Below are 19,431 nucleotides of genomic sequence, written 5' to 3'. Positions count from 1 at the left end.
CATCAGTGTCTATTCTGGTAGGCTTTGCTGTTCCAATTTTTTTGCTACTGTGAACCGTGCTGCAGTGAGTTTCCTTTGTTATAGGTAAGATCTTTGTCTGTGTATACATAGGTATAGGAATTGCATTCTATAGATTTATGTGACTTGTCCTCCAAAGCGATTTTACCAGTTAATCCTTATACTACAGCAATATGACTGCTCTAATTTTTCTACACCCTGACCACCTTTCTGATCTTTGACAATCTGATAAGAACTTTGTCCTGTGGTTTTGCTTTGTATTTTCCTTATGAGTGAAGTTTAACATTTTACTATATTTTAAGGCCACTTTTTTTTCCGTTTTTTTTTTTTTTTTTTTTTTTTTTTTTTTTTTTTCTGTGAATGTTCTGTTTGCCCATATTCCTATTGCATTTTGGTCTTGACTCAAGACTTATGAGTACCCATTCTATATTCAGGGAATTAGTTCTTTTCTATCATGTGTTGCCATGTCTTTTGTTTGTGTGGAATTTACCTTGTGCGAATTTTAAGTTTTTCATGGTCAGATCTGTCAGTCTCTTATTTTACAACTTCTGGGTTTTCTTCTTAACCTCAAAAGATCTTCCCCAATCTGAGGTTATAAAAATGTTTCCCCAATCCAAGGTTAAAAAATATTTCTCATGTGTTTCCTTTTTGGTTTCATTGTTATGTGAAATTTATTTTGGTGAAAGAAGTAGGGTAGCAATCCACATGTATTTTTTCAAATAGCTGCCTCACTTTTCTGGGTAATACTTACTGAATAACTTGTATCTATCTTTTCCCCATTAATGTGAAAAAAATCCTCATTTTATGACAAATTTTTAAGACACTATAGTGTTTTAATGGTCTTATTAATTGGACAAATTAGCAGATATACATTGTGTCCACCTCCAACTCTCAAATACTGTAATTTAGTGTTTTCACTTATGGAGAGGAAAGAATGAAGCTGATAACCTCCCTTGCTATAGCCAATCTTCTGTGATGTCTGTTTGGGCCTCTTGTGGCTCGTCTGATCCTCTTGGTTCTGTAGGCTGCGAAGGTGGGTAACTGTCCCACTCAGCGGATGTCAGCATAGTGCATTTGTCTCTTTCTAATCATTGTCTTTAGTATGAGGCTTAAGATGATGAGACATGAACTCTAAGGACTGGTGGAAGATGTCGGGTTGATGCAAAGGGGATTGCGGTTTTGTCATTGCGTTTAATGCTTTTATTGCCAGTGGCAAAAACTGCAGTTCCCTTTGCACCAACCTAATAAATAATCTCACTTTATTTATGGTTAGCTTCCTCCAAATGTCTTCCCTCTTTGTAGTGGATGTAGATTGTGGAGGAACCAGTCTGTTGGCCTGGGCTGAAACTGTAGCTGGGTAAGCCCTCCCTCCCATTAGGCCTGCATTCCTCTACCTCTGCAGGTGCTGCTCTCGCCCCAAGGCTGAGGCCACCTGAACACACTTGGTTGACCAAAACATTTCAGTGCAACTGTGACATAGTAATAATACAGAGTGTTGGTACCATCCAAAAACATACCTAAATATACATTGTCTAGTAAACTCTACCCTTAAAAGCATAATCTGATGGGCTAATTCACTGTGGAAATAGTGAAACTTACATTGAAGCATCTAACACATACCTACAAACACATTTAAAATTTTTTATCATAAAATGTAATTATGAAAAAGTCCTAAAGTGGCTGGGCGCGGTGGCTCATGCCTGTAATTCCAGCACTTTGGGAGGCCGAGGCAGGCAAATCACGAGGTCAGGAGATCGAGACTATCCTGGCTAACACGGTGAAACCCCGTCTCTACTAAAAATATGAAAAAATTAGCTGGGTGTGATTGCAGGCGCCTGTAGTCCCAGCTACTCGGGAGGCTGAGTCAGGAGAATGGCCTGAACCTGGGAGGTGGAGCTTGCAGTGAACCGAGATGGCACCACTGCACTCCAGCCTGGGTGACAGAGCGAGACTCTCAAAAAAAAAAAAAAAAAAAGTCCTAAAGTGCACATTAGTAGATTGTTTTATAAATCGTACTACTAAGTCCCAAAAGAATATCACTGAAATTGTGCATTTGAATTTTCGTTTTGACATTAAGTTTCAGTGTGAGCAATTCAGAGAGATGCTCAGTTTACTGATACCATTCTAGAAGCATCCAGTTTAGGAAGATGCTCTTAAAAGGAAGAACATTTTAAAAATCTGCTAGTTGGGCTGGGCACGGTGACTCACCTGTAATCCCAGCACTTTGGGAGGCTGAGGCAGGCAGATCACCTGAAGTCAGGAGTTCAAGACTAGCCTGACCAACATGGTGAAACCCCGTCTCTACTAAAAATACAAACATTAGCTGGTCGCGGTGGCGGGCACATGTGATCCCAGCTGCTCAGGAGGCTGAAGCAGGAGAATCACTTGAACTGGGAGGTGAAGGTTGCAGTGAGCTGAGATTGTATCATTGCACTCCAGCAAGAGCGAAACTTCATCTCAAAAAAAAAAAAAACCAAAAAACTGATAGTTGATTAATTATACCTTTATAGCCACCCTAATGGTTTCCAGAGTGGAGGGGAAAACTTACAAAACTGCTCATTCCTGAAACTTCAGCCATTTGATGTGGTTTTAAATTATCCTAAATCAGTACCTATATGTACCTATTATCTTTGGCCATCTTTTCTCCCTGCCCCCATCCTGAAACAATAAAGAGTATAGTATTTTCATTGCTTGAGAGACCATGTCTGAAAAACATATCCATGGTTACCCTTTTGTTTTGTTTTTAATAGAGACAGGGCCTCACCATGTTGCCCAGGCTAGTCTCGAACTCCTGAGCTCAAGTGATCCACCTACCTCGGCCTCCCAAAGTGGCGGGGTTACAGGCTTGAGCCACTACACCCGGCCATGGTTACCCTTTATATATCTCAGGACCCCTCTGGAAGATAGGAGAGAGAAGCCTTCCTGAAACCTCACTGAAATTTCTTCTCCCAAAACCATGCCTAGATCCCAAGGCTATCTGGTGGCAAAAGCCATTGAGGCTGCCACAAGAAGCAGAAACAGTTTATACCAAGATGAGCTTAGAGGGGCACTTTGGAACTATGGCTAATCTGTAGCTGCCATTTTCTGACCAGATAGTGCTCATCTTTCAGTACAGTGGGTAGATGTAGTAGTGTCCATACTTGCTTGCCAGAGAGTTTCTCCTTGGAGAATAATTGCAAACTCTACCAAATCAAAGGAAGGGAAGAGCACTGTTGTGAGATGACTTGCATCTTTTTGTTTTTCACAATTTCATGAGATACATACCATTATCCCTATATCAGAGGTCAAGTGTCTTGAGTTGTGTTTGTTTTTCTGGTACCATTGTGGGGAAGAGAAGTTTTGGCTGCTAAGTACGTTTGTCACACTTGAAAGCATGAAATCAAAATCCCATGTCTATTAAATATAGAGAGATAGTAATTATTTGCTGTTATTTACAAGTTTAACTTATGAATGACAATCTTAGATAAGCAGTATTCTGCTCTGTTGCACATTGACAAAGTGTAATTAAATTCTATTTTTGATGTTAAGTACTTTGGAACTCATGGAACTCCTTAAGGCCAGTTATATTATTTAATGTATCCTTAAGAAATCCTTGGTTTATAGTAAATGAGCTGTATTTATTTTTTGAGCTGTATTTAACTTCTTTCTTGAGAAATTTGTGGTAGCAGGAGATGTGGTGATTGATAGCATTGTGCAAAATAGATTTCCAAGCCAATGAAATCCCAGCTTAAAACTTGAATCTGCTGAAACTAAAATGAGCTACTCAGATACTGGCTCTAAGCACAGGCATCTAATTGACCTTGAATTTGAATCCTGGTCCTCCCTCTTGCGAGCTATATGTAAGGTCCTTAATCTTTCTAGGTCTCAATTTTCTCATCTGCACATTGAGGATAATAATACCTAATTCATAGGGCCATAAGAATAAATCATGCATTTAAAGAACTACCTAACCCATAGCAAGCACATGATAATATGGTAGCTGTCATCAATAACATTACAGTACAGTTGGGTAGAGAGGGTCATAAGTCCCATCCCAAAAAATATTTTTAAATTATTCAAGGCATCAAAAAATTAAAATTATGCAAGGGCATGTAATAATTATTTTACCGGGCCAGGCACGATGGCTCACGCCTGTAATCCCAGCACTTTGGAAGGCCAAGGCAGGTGAGTCACGAGTTCAGGAGTTTGAGACCAACCTGGCTAATATGGTAAAACCCCGTCTCTACTGAAAATACGAAAATTAGCCGAGCATGGTGGCGTGTACCTGTAGTCCCAGCTACTCGGGAGGCTGAGGCAGGGAGAATCACTTGAGCCTGGGAGGCAGAGGTTGCAGCGAGCCGAGATTGCGCCACTGCACTCCAGCCTGGGTGACAGAGCGAGACTTGGTCTCAAAAAATAATTATTATTATTTTACCCTAGTAAATTTGGTACACTTGTTTAAGTACTTAACTCAGAATAATTAAGATTCTAAGAAGAACATAGCCTCCATATCCTTAAATGTCAACTACTGTGTGGTTGGAGCACTTCACCATTGGCTAATTTGAAATCTCAGTCACCTACGTGGCCTTAGCCTAGGAAGTAGGAGACTATTGGACCACTAATGACCAGGAAAGCTGCACCTTTTTTCACCTACCTGGCTCCAGTATGTTGTGTTAGCAATTAGTTGAATACAGAGGAAGCTATTGATCAGGGTTGATCTGAAAAGCAGCAGCAGAATTGAGACATGTCAACAAAATGAAAGTGGTTATTCCACATTACATTATTGTGAGTTCTGTGTGAGGTCAAGAGGTTATTAAAATTCAGAACTTGGCTGGGCACAGTGCTCACACCTGTAATCCCAGCACTTTGGGAGGCTAAGGTGGGTGGATAACTTCAGGTCAGGAATTTGAGACCAGCCTGGGCAACATGGTGAAACCCCATCTCTACTAAAAATACAAAAAATTAGCTGGGTATGGTGGTAATCCCAGCTACTCGGGAGACTGAGACATGAGAATCACTTGAACCCAGGAGGCAGAGGTTGCAGTGAGCCCAGATCATGCCACTGCACTATAACCTGGGCGATACAGCAAGACTGTGTCTCAAAAAAAAAAAAAAAAAACATTATAAAGATACCCACTTTGATGCTCTGAATTTATTTTTAGACATGTTAACAGTCTTCATCAATGTTCATGTTCTGTACTTTCAGATCCCATGTTTTTCCAAGAGATTCTTTCGGCTTACATCTACTTGATGTGACATTTTCTTTTTGAGTAGAGACTTCTCGTTCTCTCTCCTTTTTCTGTCTCCTTTTTCTTTCTCCTCTGTTTTCTGCCTCCTCTGTAATTTGTCAATGTAGATGATTGTATACAACTTAAATTCCTGATAATTAAGAAGGTTTGGGGTGGGGGGGGGGGGGAAGAAAAATTATTTCAGGAAAAACTTGATACTTTGTTTCAGATGATAGCAGGATTGTATTCATTTTGTTTTAAAACTTGGAAAATTAAAGACACTTGGTAATTGGGACATAATTGTAGTCTGATTGTAGTCGAGTACCCAGGAATAGTCTATTGTAGATGCTAAAGGAACAAGGGTCACCTTTTTTTTTGAGACGGAATCTCTCTCTGTCGCCCAGGTTGGAGTGCAGTGGTGCTCTCTCGGCTCACTGCAACCTCCGCCTCCCAGGTTCAAGCGATTCCCCTGCCTCAGCCTCCTGAGTAGCTGGGATTACAGATGCACACCACCACACCTGGCTAATTTTTGTATTTTTAGTAGAGATGGGGTTTCACCATGTTGGTCAGGCTGGTCTCGAACTCCTGACCTCATGACCCGCCCGCCTCAGCCTCCCAAAGTGCTCGGATTACAGGCGTAAACCACTGCACCCGGCCTCTTTTTTTTTTTTTTTTTTTGAGACGGGGTCTCACTTGGTCACCCAAGCTGGAGTGCAGTGGTGTGATCTTAGTTCACTGCAACCTCCGCCTCCCTGGTTCAAGCAATTCTCCCATCTCAGCCTCCTGAGTAACTGGGCTTACAAGCATGTGCCACTATGCCTGGCTAATTACGTTTTTAGTAGAGACAGGGTTTCACCATGTTGGCCAGGCTGATCTCGAACTCCTGGCCTCAAGTGATCCGCCCACCCCAGCCTCCCAAAGTGTTGGGATTACAGTCACGAGCCATGGTGCCCAGCACAAAGGTCACTTTCTTCTATTAGGTTGGTACAAAAGGCAAAAGTAATTGCGGCTTTTGCCATTACTTTTCTTTTCTTTTTTTTTTTTGACACGGAGTCTTGCTCTGACGCCCAGGCTGGAGTGCAGTGGTGCCATCTCGGCTCACTGCAAGCTCTGCCTTCCAGGTTCACACCATTCTCCTGCCTCAGCCTCCCGAGAAGCTGGGACTACAGGCGCCCGCCACCATGCCCAGTTAATTTTTTTGTATTTTTAGTAGAGACGGAGTTTCACCATGTTAGCCAGGATGGTCTCGATCTCCTGACCTCGTGATCCACCGGCCTCGGCCTCCCAAAGTGCTGGGATTACAGGCGTGAGCCACCACGCCCGGCCCCAGCCTGCCAGCTTTCAATGGCAAAAACCGCGATTACTTTTTTCACCGACCTTTACCATGTCAAGTCCAGAGGTTTCAGGCTGGCATCTAATGTTGTTCACAGTGTGATCATTGTTTTCAACCTTAGCTGCCACTTGTTTCCCCAATGTGGATTTCCTCTTTAAATAGGCAGAATTAACTCTCTTCACCATAGCTTTCTCTTAGGATTTCTTTTTTTGAGACAGGATCTCATTATGCTGCCCAGGCTGGCCTGGAACTCCTGGGCTCAGGCGATCCTCCCTTCTCAGCCTCCCAAGGAGCTGTGACTACAGGTGTACACCACAGTACCCAGCCCTTAGGATTATGCTCAGCTGCTCTCATTCATCATATAATCTCTTCCTGTTTAATTCAAATCTACAAACTCTTCCCCCAACACCAAACGACTACCATGTTATTAAATTTCCTCTAAAGTATAATTTTGTATCCATATTATATGATGTAGCATTTTTTGTTTGTTTGTTTGTTTGTTTGTTGAGACGGAGTCTCCCTGTGTCCCCCAGGCTAGAGTGCAGTGATGTGATCACGACTCACTGCAACCTCCACCTCCCAGATTCAAGCGATTCTTCTGCCTCAGCTTCCCGAGTAGCTGGGATTACAGGCGCCTGCCACCACGCCGGGCTAATTTTTGTTGTTGTTGTTGTTTTTAAGTCGGAGTTTCCCTCTTGTTGCCCAGGCTGGAGTACAATGCAATGGCATGATCTTGGCTCACCGCAACCTCCACCTCCCGGGTTCAAGCGATTCTCCTGCCTCAGCCTCCTAAGTATCTGGGATTACAGGCATGTGCCACCACACCCAGCTAATTTTGTATTTTTAGTAGGGATGGGGTTTCTCCCTATTGGTCAGGCTGGTCTCAAACTCCTGGCCTCAGGTGATCCGCCCACCTCAGCCTCCCAATTCTGGGATTAGAGGCGTAAGCCACCGCGCCCAGCCAATTTTTGTATTTTTGTGTGTGGTTTTTTTTTTTTTTTTTTTTTGAGGCGGAGTCCCTCGCTCTGTCCCCCGGTACTGGAGTGCATGTGCCCAGGATCTCAGCTCACTGCAAGCTTCCCGCCCTCCCGAGGTTTACGCCCATTCTCTCTGCCTCAGCCCTCCGAGTAGCTGGGACTACAGGCGCGCCACTTCGCCACCGGGCTAGTTTGGTATTTTTAGTAGAGACGGGTTTTCACCGTGTTTAGCCAGGATGGTCTCGATCCTCCTGACCTCGTGATCCGCCCGTCCGGCCCTCCCAAAGTGCTGGGATTAACAGGCTGAGCCACCAGCGGCCCCGCGCCCGGCCATTTTTGTGTTTTTAGTAGAGACAGGGTTTCACAATGTTGGCCAGGCTAGTCTCAAACTCCTGTCCTCAGGTGATCTTCCCGCTTCCGCCTCCCAAAGTCCTGGGATTATAGGCTGAGCCCCTGAGCCTGGCCATGATAGAGCAGTTAGTCCACCCTTTCTCTTCAAGGGCCCATAAGTCTCTTAAGTTTTTTTCTGATCCTAGTGCCAAGCAATATGCTTATTTGACTAGGTTTTTCCCGCCCTCCTCCTCTCCCATCTGTATGTAGTAAGACATTTTTCTCTGCTTATGGAAGGAAAGAGGCTGCCACACAGATGCCACATTTTGGATCTGTACTTACATTGTCACCTGTAACGTCAAAGTCATGGAAGAGATCTTTGAGTTCCTGTTTGTGAATATTGAAGAGAAATCTGTACATTCCAAAGTTTTTTGCACCAATTCTCAGATCCCCTTTCAGGTCAAGCAAGTCAAAGACAGGCCGGGAATGACGATACATAAACTGCCCTTCCAAATGGTTCTATTGCGAGAGAAATAGGTGAGATGAGCAACAGGGTTGTCGATGCTGCTTTCTAAACTTGTTTCCTCAAGACGTATCTTCACCAGCCCCTTCCCTAGAGAGCTAAAAGCAAAAGAGAAAATCAGAAGCTCAGGGCTGAAAAGGTTCTATCATCGATGCAGGAAGTCTCACTTCAGCGTCTGCATTCGAAAGGAACTTGAATTCTGCCACCTGTAATGATCAATTCTGCTAGACAGAAGTCGGGTTACCATAATGCATTTCCTTACGTTCAGTGAAAGTCTTGTAAAACATCATGGCATGGGTGATAAAATGATGACCTCCTTCCCTCAAAAAAAGGGAACTGAGGCCGGGTGCGGTGGCTCACACCTATAATCCCAGCACTTCAGGAGGCTCGAGGCGGGCAGATCACTTGAGGTCAGGACTTTGAGACCAGCCTGGCCAACATGGTGAAACCCCATCTCTACTAAAAATACAAAAAATTAGCCAGGTGTGGGGGTGTGCACCTGTAGTCCCAGCTACTTGATCTATTGAACCCAGATGGTGGAGGTTGCAGTGAGCCGAGATCGCGCCACTGAACTCCAGCCTGGGCCAGATCGAGACTCAGTCTCAAAAAAAAAGGAACTGGGTAAGTACATACTGGAAATGTATATATGGTAAGAAAAGACCTCCGAAGGAGTGAGGCATTCAAGCTAGCTGGTGATTCTCTGAAAATCACCAGCTAGAGCGAGTGAGGAAAGGAATGCCAAGAAGGGATGCGATGGGCCACATCTGTCCTCTATGAGGAGGGGCAGAGTAGGAGGGCGGCCAAGAGGCTGGGGCTGCAGCAGGGAGAGGCTGTTGAAAAACCTGAATCATTCGGGAACCAAAACTCATTTTCCCCACCACCCATCTTCCTCTTTTTAGTGAAAGGAAGAAAACATGTACTCCTAATTCAGTGTTCCCATTAGCAAGAGGATGGCAGCAGCTGTGCGGTTACTTGCCTGGTGGGCCAGCAGCATACACACCAGCATGTAGAACTGCTCAAAGCCGATCTCGCCCATAGCGTTCCAGTCCAGCATGTCAAACACAATGTTGATCTGTGCCTTTTTCAAGTCAGTCACATGATGAAGGAAGTGATAGAACAGCACATCTGTTAAGGTGGACAGGTGAGGAGATGTGTTATTTGAATATAGCTCCAAAATGCTAAACAGCTAGAAGCCACATAAACGGTAGTGATGTTGGAAGCTTGTTGATCTAGGAAGAATGATGGTAACATTTTGTTTCTGGCTTTGCCACTGTACTTTCTACAATTCCTCAAACCTTCATTGCCCTTGAGCTTGTGGAAAAGCACTGGACCTGGAGTTGTGGAGAATGAGATCGTGGACAGGGCTTGGCTCCTGCCCGCAGCTCACACTGCATGGAGCAGACAGATGTGCACACAGCACTAATAAAAGGCAAAGTGCTAACATACAAAACGGGCACAGAGTGCTCCTCATGTATGAAAGGGAGAGCTTAATTCTCACTGGGGACTGAGAACACTTTCTTGGAGATGCTGACATTTTTCCTGAGCCTTTCCCTTGAGGAATAAAAAAATCATTCCCCCTCAGCCAGGCGCGGTGGCTCATGCCTGTAATCCCAGCACTTTGGGAGGCCAAGGCAGGTGAATCACGAGGTCAGGAGTTCGAGACCAGCCTAGCCAATATGGGGAAACCCTGTCTCCATTAAAAATACAAAAATTAGCCAGGCGTGGTAGCACGCACCTGTAGTACCAGCTACTCAGAAGGCTGAGGCAGAAGAATTGCTTGAACCCAGGAGGCAGAGGTTGCAGTGAGCCGAGATTGTGCTACCGCACTCCAGTCTGGGCAACAGAGCAAGACTCTGTCTCAAAAACAACAATAAAAGTCATTCCCCATCTATAAACGCCTTGATATGCCTCATGCTTGTATAAAGCAAATGCATTTGGCTGTAGGGGGAAGAGAACAAACCTTATTTACCACCTTATGTGTTAGGCACTTTATTTATTTTTTATTTATTTTTTGGCTGGAGTGCAATGGCACATTCATAGCTCACTGCAGCCTCAACCTCCCAGGCTCAAATGATCCTCCCACCCCAGCCTCCCAAGTAGCTGGGACCACAGGTGCATGCCACCATGTCCAGGTAATTTTTAAATTTTTTGTAGACATGGGGTCTCCTTATGTTGCCCAGACTGGTCTCGAACTCCTGGGCTCAAGCAATCCACCTGCCTCTGCCTCCCAAACTGCTAAGATTATATTTATATAAAATAATATATATATAAAATAATATATATGTGTGTGTGTAAGCCAGTGCACCCAGCCATGTTAGGCACTTTAAATGCCACATTTCACTAAATCCTGATAACCCTACAGAGAAAGTGGCATCATACTGAGAGGTGAAGCCAATTGGACTTCCTGAGTTGAGTGGGGGACTTGGAGAACTTTTCTGTCTTACAAGAGGATTGTAAAAACACACCAATCAGCACTCTGTGTCTAGCTAAAGGATTGTAAATGCACCAATCAACATTGTGTAAAAAAACACCAATGAGCGCTGTATGTCTAGCTAAAGGATTGTAAATACACCAATCAGCACTCTGTAAAAATGCACCAATCAGCACTCTGTGTCTAGCTAAAGGATTGTAAATGCACCAATCAACACTCTGTAAAATGGACAAATCAGCACTCCGTAAAATGGACCAATCAGCACTCTGTAAAATGGACCAATCAGAACTGTAAAATGGACCAATCAGCAGGATGTGGGCAGGGACAAATAACAGAATAAAAACTGGCCACCCCAGCCAGCAGTGGCAACCCACTTGGGTCCCCTTCCACGCTATGGGAGCTTTGTTCTTTTGCTCTTCACAATAAATCTTGCTGCTGCTTACTCTTTGGGTCTGTGCCACCTTTGAGAGCTGTAACATTCACTGCGAGCATCTGCAGCTTCATTCTTGAAGTCAGGGAGACCACTTGCACCCACCAGAAGGAACCAACTCCAGACACAATACCCTTTATAGTAAGTCTCAAATATCAATTAGTGTGTATTAGCATTTCTCATACTGTAATGGGGATACACTTGGGGGATATTGTAAAACTACAGATTCTGATTGAATAAATCTGGCATGGAACTTGAGACTGCCCATTTCTCCAAGCTCCTAGGTGATGTGGCTGCGGCTAATGTGAGGACCACACATTGAGCAGCAAAGGTGTGCCTCATGCTGGGCGCAGTGGCTCCTGCCTGCAATCCTAGCACTTTGGAAGGCTGAGGCGGGCGGATTACCTGAGGTCGGGAGGAGATCAGCCTGACCTCATGGAGAAAACCCGTCTCTACTAAAAATACAAAATTACCCAGGCATGGTGGCGCATGCCTGTAATCCCAGCTACTCGGGAGGCTGAGGCAGGAGAATTGTTTGAACCCGGGAGGCAGAAGTTGTGGTGAGCCAAGGTTGTGCCATTGCACTCCAGCCTAGACGACAAAAGTGAAACTTTGTTTCCAAGGAAAAAAAAAAAAAAAAAGTTATACTTCACGTAGTAAGTGGCAGAGCTGGGATTCGAGTGTGGATTTGCCTGACCGTGGTGTTTTTCCCATGGTGAAGCTCTTTCTGCATTAGTTAATGCATATTTAATCATACATTCAGAAGAAAAAATACTGAAAACTCTTTAAAACTGGAAAGTTTTTTGTTTTCTTTTTTGTTGTTTTCATTTACAAGATCTTGTTGCATTACCAAGTACATAGAAGTTTTTTGCCTGCCATTCTACTCATTAATCATGAATAAAAGATGAAAAAAACAAACATGGCAATACACTTAAACAGTGGTGTGTGGCTGTCTACAGTTGTATGTACAAATTACAGTAACAAGGGATTTTTACATTTATCTGCATGTGTTTCCCCTTACTCACTGATTACAGAAACTATCTCCTGCATAAGAAATGGCTCCATTGGCCAGGCGCGGTGGCTCACACCTGTAATCCCAACACTTTGGGAGGCCGAGGCAGGAGGATCACCTGAGGTCAGGAGTTTGAGACCAGCCTGACCAACATGGAGAAACCCCATCTCTACTAAAAATACAAAATTAGCCAGATGTGGTGCCACATGCCTGTAATCCCAGCTACTCAGGAGGCTGAGGCAGGAGAATCGCTGGAACCCAAGAGGCAGAGGTTGCAGTGAGCCAAGAGCGCGCCATCGCACCCCAACCTGAGCAACAAGAGTGAAACTCCATCTCAAAAAAAAAAAAAGGCCAGGCACGGTGGCTCACGCCTGTAATCCCACCACTTTGGGAGGCCAAGGCAGGTGGATCACGAGGTCAGAAGATCGAGACCATCCTGGCTAACACGGTGAAACCCCGTCCCTACTAAAAATGCAAAAAATTAGCCCGGCATGGTGGCGGTCGCCTGTAGTCCCAGCTACTCAGAGGCTGAGGCAGGAGAATGGCGGGAACCCGGGGGGCGGAGCTTGCAGTAAGCCAAGATCACGCCTAGGCGACAGAGAGAGACTGGGTCTCAAAAAAAAAAAAAAAAAAGTCTCCACTGAATACGTAAAACATATCTGTGTAATGTGGAGTCCCAACTGCAGCCAGCTAAAGGCAGAGCAAATCAGGAGTCACAATACAATGTCATGATTTGGGGGCTTCTGACCGCCTCTTGATGTTCCTTCTCCACACCTCCCTGGATATGAGCACCTGGAAACAACACACCACATGTATACACAGTGATGTTTGTGTAGTTGCTCCTTGAGAAATGTTTCCAGGTGCAACTTAGTGACTACTTAACAAAGAGTGATTTGAGGCTCACGCCTGTAATCCCAGCACTTTGGGTGGCTGCAGTGGGCAGATCACTTGAGGTCAAGAGTTCAAGACTAGCCTGGCCAACATAGTGAAACCCCGCCCGTCTTTACTAAAAATACAGAAATTAGCTGGAGTGGTGGTGCACAGCTGTAGTCCCAGCTACTCAGGAAGCTGAGGCAGGAGAATCGTTTGAACCTGGGAGGTGGAGGCTGCAATGAGCCAAGATTGGGCCAGTGCACTCCATCCTGGGTGACAGAGCAAGACTCCATCCCAAATAAATAAATAAATAAAGACTGTTTTGAAACCGGCGGACTCTGGCTCACCCAAGTCTCCAAGGCCTTAAGTCATTCTCCCACAGGAAGGCAAACATTAAGGCTGTGCCTTCCCCCTTCCAGGTCACTCTCCAGTCCCTCTGTGACCAGAAGACATGAGCATGGCGTTACCTCCTGGGTGTTGCATCAGCAGGGAGTGATCTGGTTACCAGGGAGCTTAGACTCCTCAAGTATCCCAGCAAGACTCAGCGTGGGCTTTGCAGGCAGAGAGCCCAGCATTTCCATCTCAGCCTTTTATTTACAGTTAGCTGCCTTATCTAGGGCAGGGTTATTGCGAAGATTTGGCAACGCACTGTATGTAGATCTCTATGTAAAGAGAAAAAGAAGGTGTCCTCTTTTATTGTTTTAAAATTGAATGAGCTCCTTAAAATCATGACTGAGGAACCCCTTACTCACAAATGACATTTCTCTCTCTGAGGTCAGAACGAGTGAATGGATAGGATACCTTATTTATACTCAGTCCTAAAAATAACCTAAAGTGTTTTAATTGGACGTCTATTAGTGTGTGAACTCAACAAGCATGGCTGAGATCTGCAGTTTTTTTTTGTTTGTTTTTTTTTTTTTTTTTTTGGTCATTCACAAGTACCAGTGAGTAGAAGGGACCCTGCAGCTCATCAGATTCAAACGTCCCCATGACAGATAAGAAGAGTCTTGCTGAGGGGTCTCCAGAGTTAGTGCCTGAGCGGGGCTCAGCTCCCAAGAATAATAATTAGAATAATAACAAACACTTATTAAGTCCTTACGATGCATCAGACACTGTGCTAAGCATTTGCCATACATTATCTCATTATCTTTTTTTTTTCCAACTATGAGATGGACTCCATTATGAGAAGCCTCACCTCTAGATGAGGAAAATGAGACTTAGAGAGGGTGATGTTGTATTATCCGCATCACCAAGGAATAATGGGTGTGGAGCCAGGATTCCACCAGAGTCTGCAATTTTCTCCTCCCAGCTGAACTGTCCCCAATGTCAATTCTGAGTTGGCAACTTCTCTCTGTGCTTCAACTAGAAGATAAAATATTTACTAACAGGCCAGGTGCAGTAGCTCACACCTGTAATCCCAGCACTTAGGGAGGCCGAGGCAGGAGGATCTCCTGATGTCAGGAGTTCGAGACCAGCCTGGCCAACATGGTGAAACCCCGTCTCTACTAAAATACGAAAATTAGCCGGCCGTGGTGGCAGACACCTGTAATTCCAGCTACTCAGGAGGCTGAGGCAGGAGAATCGCTTGAACCCTGGAGTCGGAGATTGCAGTGAGCCGAGATTGCGCCACTGCACTCCAGCCTAGGTAACAGAGCAAGACTCCATCTCAAAAAAAAAAAGTACTAACAAAATAGTTTCTGGCTCTGCAAGTTTTCCTGCACATTAGCTAAAACCCAGGTAAGGACCCAGAGGAGACATGTCTGAAAGTACTGACCATTCAAGGTGTTCTTGCCGTGCACATCCAGAATGTGAAAATATTCCGCCAAAGCCTTCACGTTTCTCACGGATAATAAACAGTATATTTTGTCCAGATAGAGGTACCACAGAAACGATCCTTGCTTCAGTCTCATCTTCGGACTCTGTAAACTGAAGGCTCTGGCAACCAGAAATAGAATACAGAATCCTGCCTCAGAAGTAGAATGTTGGATAGGGTGTGTGAGATCTGGCAGCAGTAAAGGTAAACACGTCAGAGGAAACAGTCAAAAATTAAAATTGCTGCTGCTTAATTTTTCCAGCTATGCTATAGATAGATATCTGTTGTCCGAAACCTCTTGGTAATGTGATTATCCTCGTGTCACTAAAATACAATCAGTTCTAAAAGAGATCCACAGGCTGTTCAGAAACGAATGAGAGAATGTGCTGCATAGGAAAACTGCTACACAGCCCAAGTGGTTTTCAGAACATTTATAGCCTAAATCATTTATTAGAAACAAGAAAACTTGAAAAACACATGGAAAAGTACTAAAAGAGCCTAGAATAACTACAGTATAACAATGCCAAACAGAAAAAGTTTTCTTTCTTTTTTTTTTTTTTTTTTTTTTTTTTGAGACGGAGTCTTGCTCTGTCACCCAGGCTAGAGTGCAATGGCACAATCTCAGCTCACTGCAAGTTCCGCCTCCCGGGTTCACACCATTCTCCTGCCTCAGCCTCCCGAGTATGTGGGACTACAGGTGACAGGCACCCACCAACACGCCCAGCTAATTTTATGTATTTTTAGTAGAGACAGGGTTTCATCATGTTGGCCAGGATGGTCTCGATCTCCTGACCTTGTGATCCCCCTGTCTTGGCCTCCCAAAGTGCTGGGATTCCAGGCATGAGCCACCGCACCCTGCCTCTTTTTTGTTTTTTTCTTTTTTTTGAAACAGGGTTTCACTCTTATCACCTAGGCTGGAGTGCAATGGCACAATCTCAACTCACCGCAACCTCTGCCTTCCAGGTTCAAATGATTCTCCTGCCTCAGCCTCCCGAGTAGCTGGGATTACAGGCATGTGCCACCACGCCCAGCTACATTTGTGTTTTTAGTAGAGTTGGGATTTCTCCATATTGGTCAGGCTGGTCTCGAACTCCCAACCTCAGATTATCCGCCTGCCTCAGCCTCCTGAAGTGCTGGGATTACAGGTGTGAGCCCTGTGCCCAGCCCTTTTCTTTTTGAGACAGGGTCTCACCCTGTCACCCAGGCTGGAGTACATTGGGACGATCACTGCTCACTACAGCCTCCACCGCCCAGGCTCAAGCAATCTTCCCACCTCAACCCCCGAAGTAGCTGGAACCACAGACATGTGCCACCACACCCAGCTAATTTTTGCACTCTTTGTAGACATGAGGTTTTGCCATATTGCACAAGCTGGTCTCAAATGTCTGGGCTCAAGCAATCCACCCTCTTTGGCATCCCAGAGTGCTGGATTTACAGGCGTGAGCCACCGTGCCCGGTCATCACATTTTTAAAAAGCAAAAATGATCAAATAAAATTGAATTTAATAACATTTTATCTAACCCAATATATCCAAAATATTATTTCAATTTCAACATTTTTTTAAAAAATTAAAATCCAGTGTGTATTTTACATATGTCACATCGCAATTTGGACTAGTTACATTCCAAGTGCTTAATAGTCTCATATGGTTAGTGGCTATCACACTGGACAGCACAGATACAGATACATAGAATAGGGCCGAGTGCGGTGGCTCACACCTGTAATCTCGGCACTTTGGGAGGCCGATGCAGGTAGGTCACTTGAGGTCAGGAGTTCAAGACCAGCTTGGCCAATATGGTGAAACCCTCATCTCTACTAAAAATACAAAAATGTGGTGGGCACCTGTAATCCCAGCTACTCAGGAGACTGAAGCAGGAGAATTGCTTGAACCTGGGAGGCAGAGGTTGCAGTGAGGTGAGATTGTGACACTACACTCCAGCCTGGGTGACAGAGCGAGACTCCATCTAAAAAAAAAAATAGAGGCCGGACATGGTGGCTCACGCCTGTAATCCCAGCGCTTTGGGAGGCCGAGGTGGGTGGATCATGAGGTCAGGAGTTTGAGACCAGCCTGACCAACATGGTGAAAACCTATCTCTACTAAAAAGACAAAAGTTAGCCGTGCACGTGACACGTGTCTGTGGTTCCAGCTGCTTTGGGGGTTGAGGTGGGAGAATTGCTTGAGCCTGTGAGGTGGAGGCTGCGGTGAGCCAAGATCCTGCCACTGCACTCTAGCCTGGGCCACAGAGCAAGACTCCGTCTCAAAAAAAAAAAAAAGATATAGAGATATAGAGAATAATTTTCTAGAAAACTGACTTATGAAGGAATTTAAAACTTTAATCAACCAATAACCATAAGAGTAACTAAAAACCAGTAATGAGGCTGGGCACAGTGGGTCATGCCTGTAATCCCAGCACTTTGGGAGCAGAAGCAGGTAGATTACCTGAGGTCAGGAGTTTCAGACCAGCCTGGCCAACATGGTGAAACCCCATTTCTACTAAAAATACAAAAATTAGCTGGGCATGGTGGCACGTGCCTGTAATCCCAGGCACTCAGGAGGCTTAGGCAGGAGGATCACTTAAACCTGGGAGGTGGAGGTTGCAGTTAGCTGAGATTGTGCCACTGCACTCCAGCCTGGGTGATAGAGCGAGACCCCGTCTCAAAAAATAGGAGGCCGGGCGCGGTGGCTCATGCCTGTAATCCCAGCACTTTGGGAGGCCAAGGCGGGCGGATCACCAGGTCAGGAGATCGCGACCATCCTGGCTAACACAGTGAAACCCCGTCTCTACTAAAAATACAAAAACTTTAGCCAGCGTGGTGGCGGGTACCTGTAGTCCCAGATAATTGGGAGGCTGAGGCAAGAGAATGGCGTGAATCCGGGAGGCAGAGCTTGCAGTGAGCTGAGATCAAGCCACTGCACTCCAGCCTGGGCGACAGAACAAGACTCTGTCCCCCAGAAAATAAATGAAAATAAAAAAATAGGCTGGGCACAGTGGCTCACACCTGTAATCCCAGCACTTTGGGAGGCCAAATGGGTGGATCACCTGAGGTCAGGAGTTTGAGACCACCCTGGCCAACATGGTGAAATCCCGTCTCTACTGAAATACAAAAATTAGCCGAGCATGGTGGTATGCGCCTACAGTGCCAGCTACTTGGGAGGCTGAGGCAGGAGAATTGCTTGAGCCTGAGAGGCGGAGGTTGCAGTGAGCCGAGATCACACCACTGTACTCCAGCCTGAGTGACAGGGCGAGACTCCATCTCCACAAAATAAATAAATGTATAAATAAATATTAATTAAATTAAATTAAGCTAAAGGCTAGGCACAGTGGTTCACACCTGTAATCCCAGCACTATGGGAGGCCAAGGCCAGAGGATCACCTGAGGTCACGAGTTCAAGACCAGCCTGGCCAACATGGTGAAACCCCATCTCTACTAAAAATACAAAAATTAGGCTGGGTGTGGTGGCTCACGCTTGTAATCCCAGCACTGTGGGAGGCTGAGGTGGGCAGATCATGAGGTCAAGAGATCAAGACTATCCTGGCCAACATGGGGTAACCCCATCTCTACTAAAAATACAAAAATTAGCTAGGCATAGTGGTGGGTGCCTGTAGTCCTAGCTACTCAGGAGGCCGAGGCAGGAGAATCACTTGAACCCTGGAGGCGGAGGTTGCAGTGAGCTGAGATTATGCCATTGCACTCCAGCCTGTGTGATAAGAGGGAAACTCCATCTCAAAAACAAAACAAAACAAATAAACCTAAAGAGCTTGCACTTCTACTCAGGATATAGAAAGTTAGAATGTTACACCCATCTTAGTGAGAAAAAAGACGATCAACAAAATTGTAACTTTTCTTAAGTATATCATAATACTGAGGTCACAAGGCAATGAATTAACCCAAACTCTAAAAAGGAACAAATTTCTGCAAGGGGAAACAGGGCAGATCCACTGTTTCATCTTTGGCAGAACGTGGCTGACACTGGTGGTCACCATACAAGTAGATAAGAAGAAAACAAGTAAAGTTTTAGCAAATTGTTAATGGCAAAACTTGGGATAATATGTCAGTGTGGAATATCTGGGGATCCCAAATACAAGGGCGCATCACTCCCACTTGTAAGCTCTTTCCCACAGCTCTCCAGTGGATGCTTGTGAGAAAAACTGGGAGCAGGGGAGGACATTGGAGATTAGCACGCCTTGTTGGAGCATGGGTGAAGGAGGTGGCTGGCTTCCACGAGATGAATGCAAAGCCTCCTCTTCTTCAGATGGCTTCTCTCCTTTACAACAACAGCCTTAGGTTGCTAGCAGAGGGGAACAAAACTCCTCACTCCCAGGGTCCAGGTAAAGATGCATGGTTCTTGGGCCGGGCGCAGTGACTCATGCCTGTAATCCCAGCACTTTGGGAGGCTGACGTGTATAGATCATGAGGTCAGGAGTTCAAGACCAGCCTGGCCAGCATGGTGAAACCCCGTCTCTACTAAAAATACAAAACAT

The 19,431-nt window shown here is 45.1% G+C and overlaps 1 protein-coding gene across 1 annotated transcript; it reads right to left on the bottom strand.

Moving 5' to 3' along the window:
• Positions 1–5,166: 5,166 nt before the first annotated feature.
• EFCAB9 (EF-hand calcium binding domain 9) lies at positions 5,167–15,060 on the bottom strand. The gene is given in 5 exon segments (XM_017859292.1): positions 5,167–5,291; positions 5,293–5,391; positions 8,208–8,384; positions 9,365–9,513; positions 14,909–15,060. Coding segments are annotated over 5 exon segments (612 nt in total). The 5' UTR covers positions 15,045–15,060; the 3' UTR covers positions 5,167–5,240.
• Between the last annotated feature and the right edge of the window lie 4,371 nt (positions 15,061–19,431).

Source organism: Rhinopithecus bieti, unplaced genomic scaffold (assembly GCF_001698545.2).
Source record: "Rhinopithecus bieti isolate Rb0 unplaced genomic scaffold, ASM169854v2 scaffold_49762, whole genome shotgun sequence".
Taxonomy (NCBI): Eukaryota; Metazoa; Chordata; class Mammalia; order Primates; family Cercopithecidae; genus Rhinopithecus; species Rhinopithecus bieti.
This window is presented reverse-complemented; position numbering and strand designations above follow the sequence as displayed.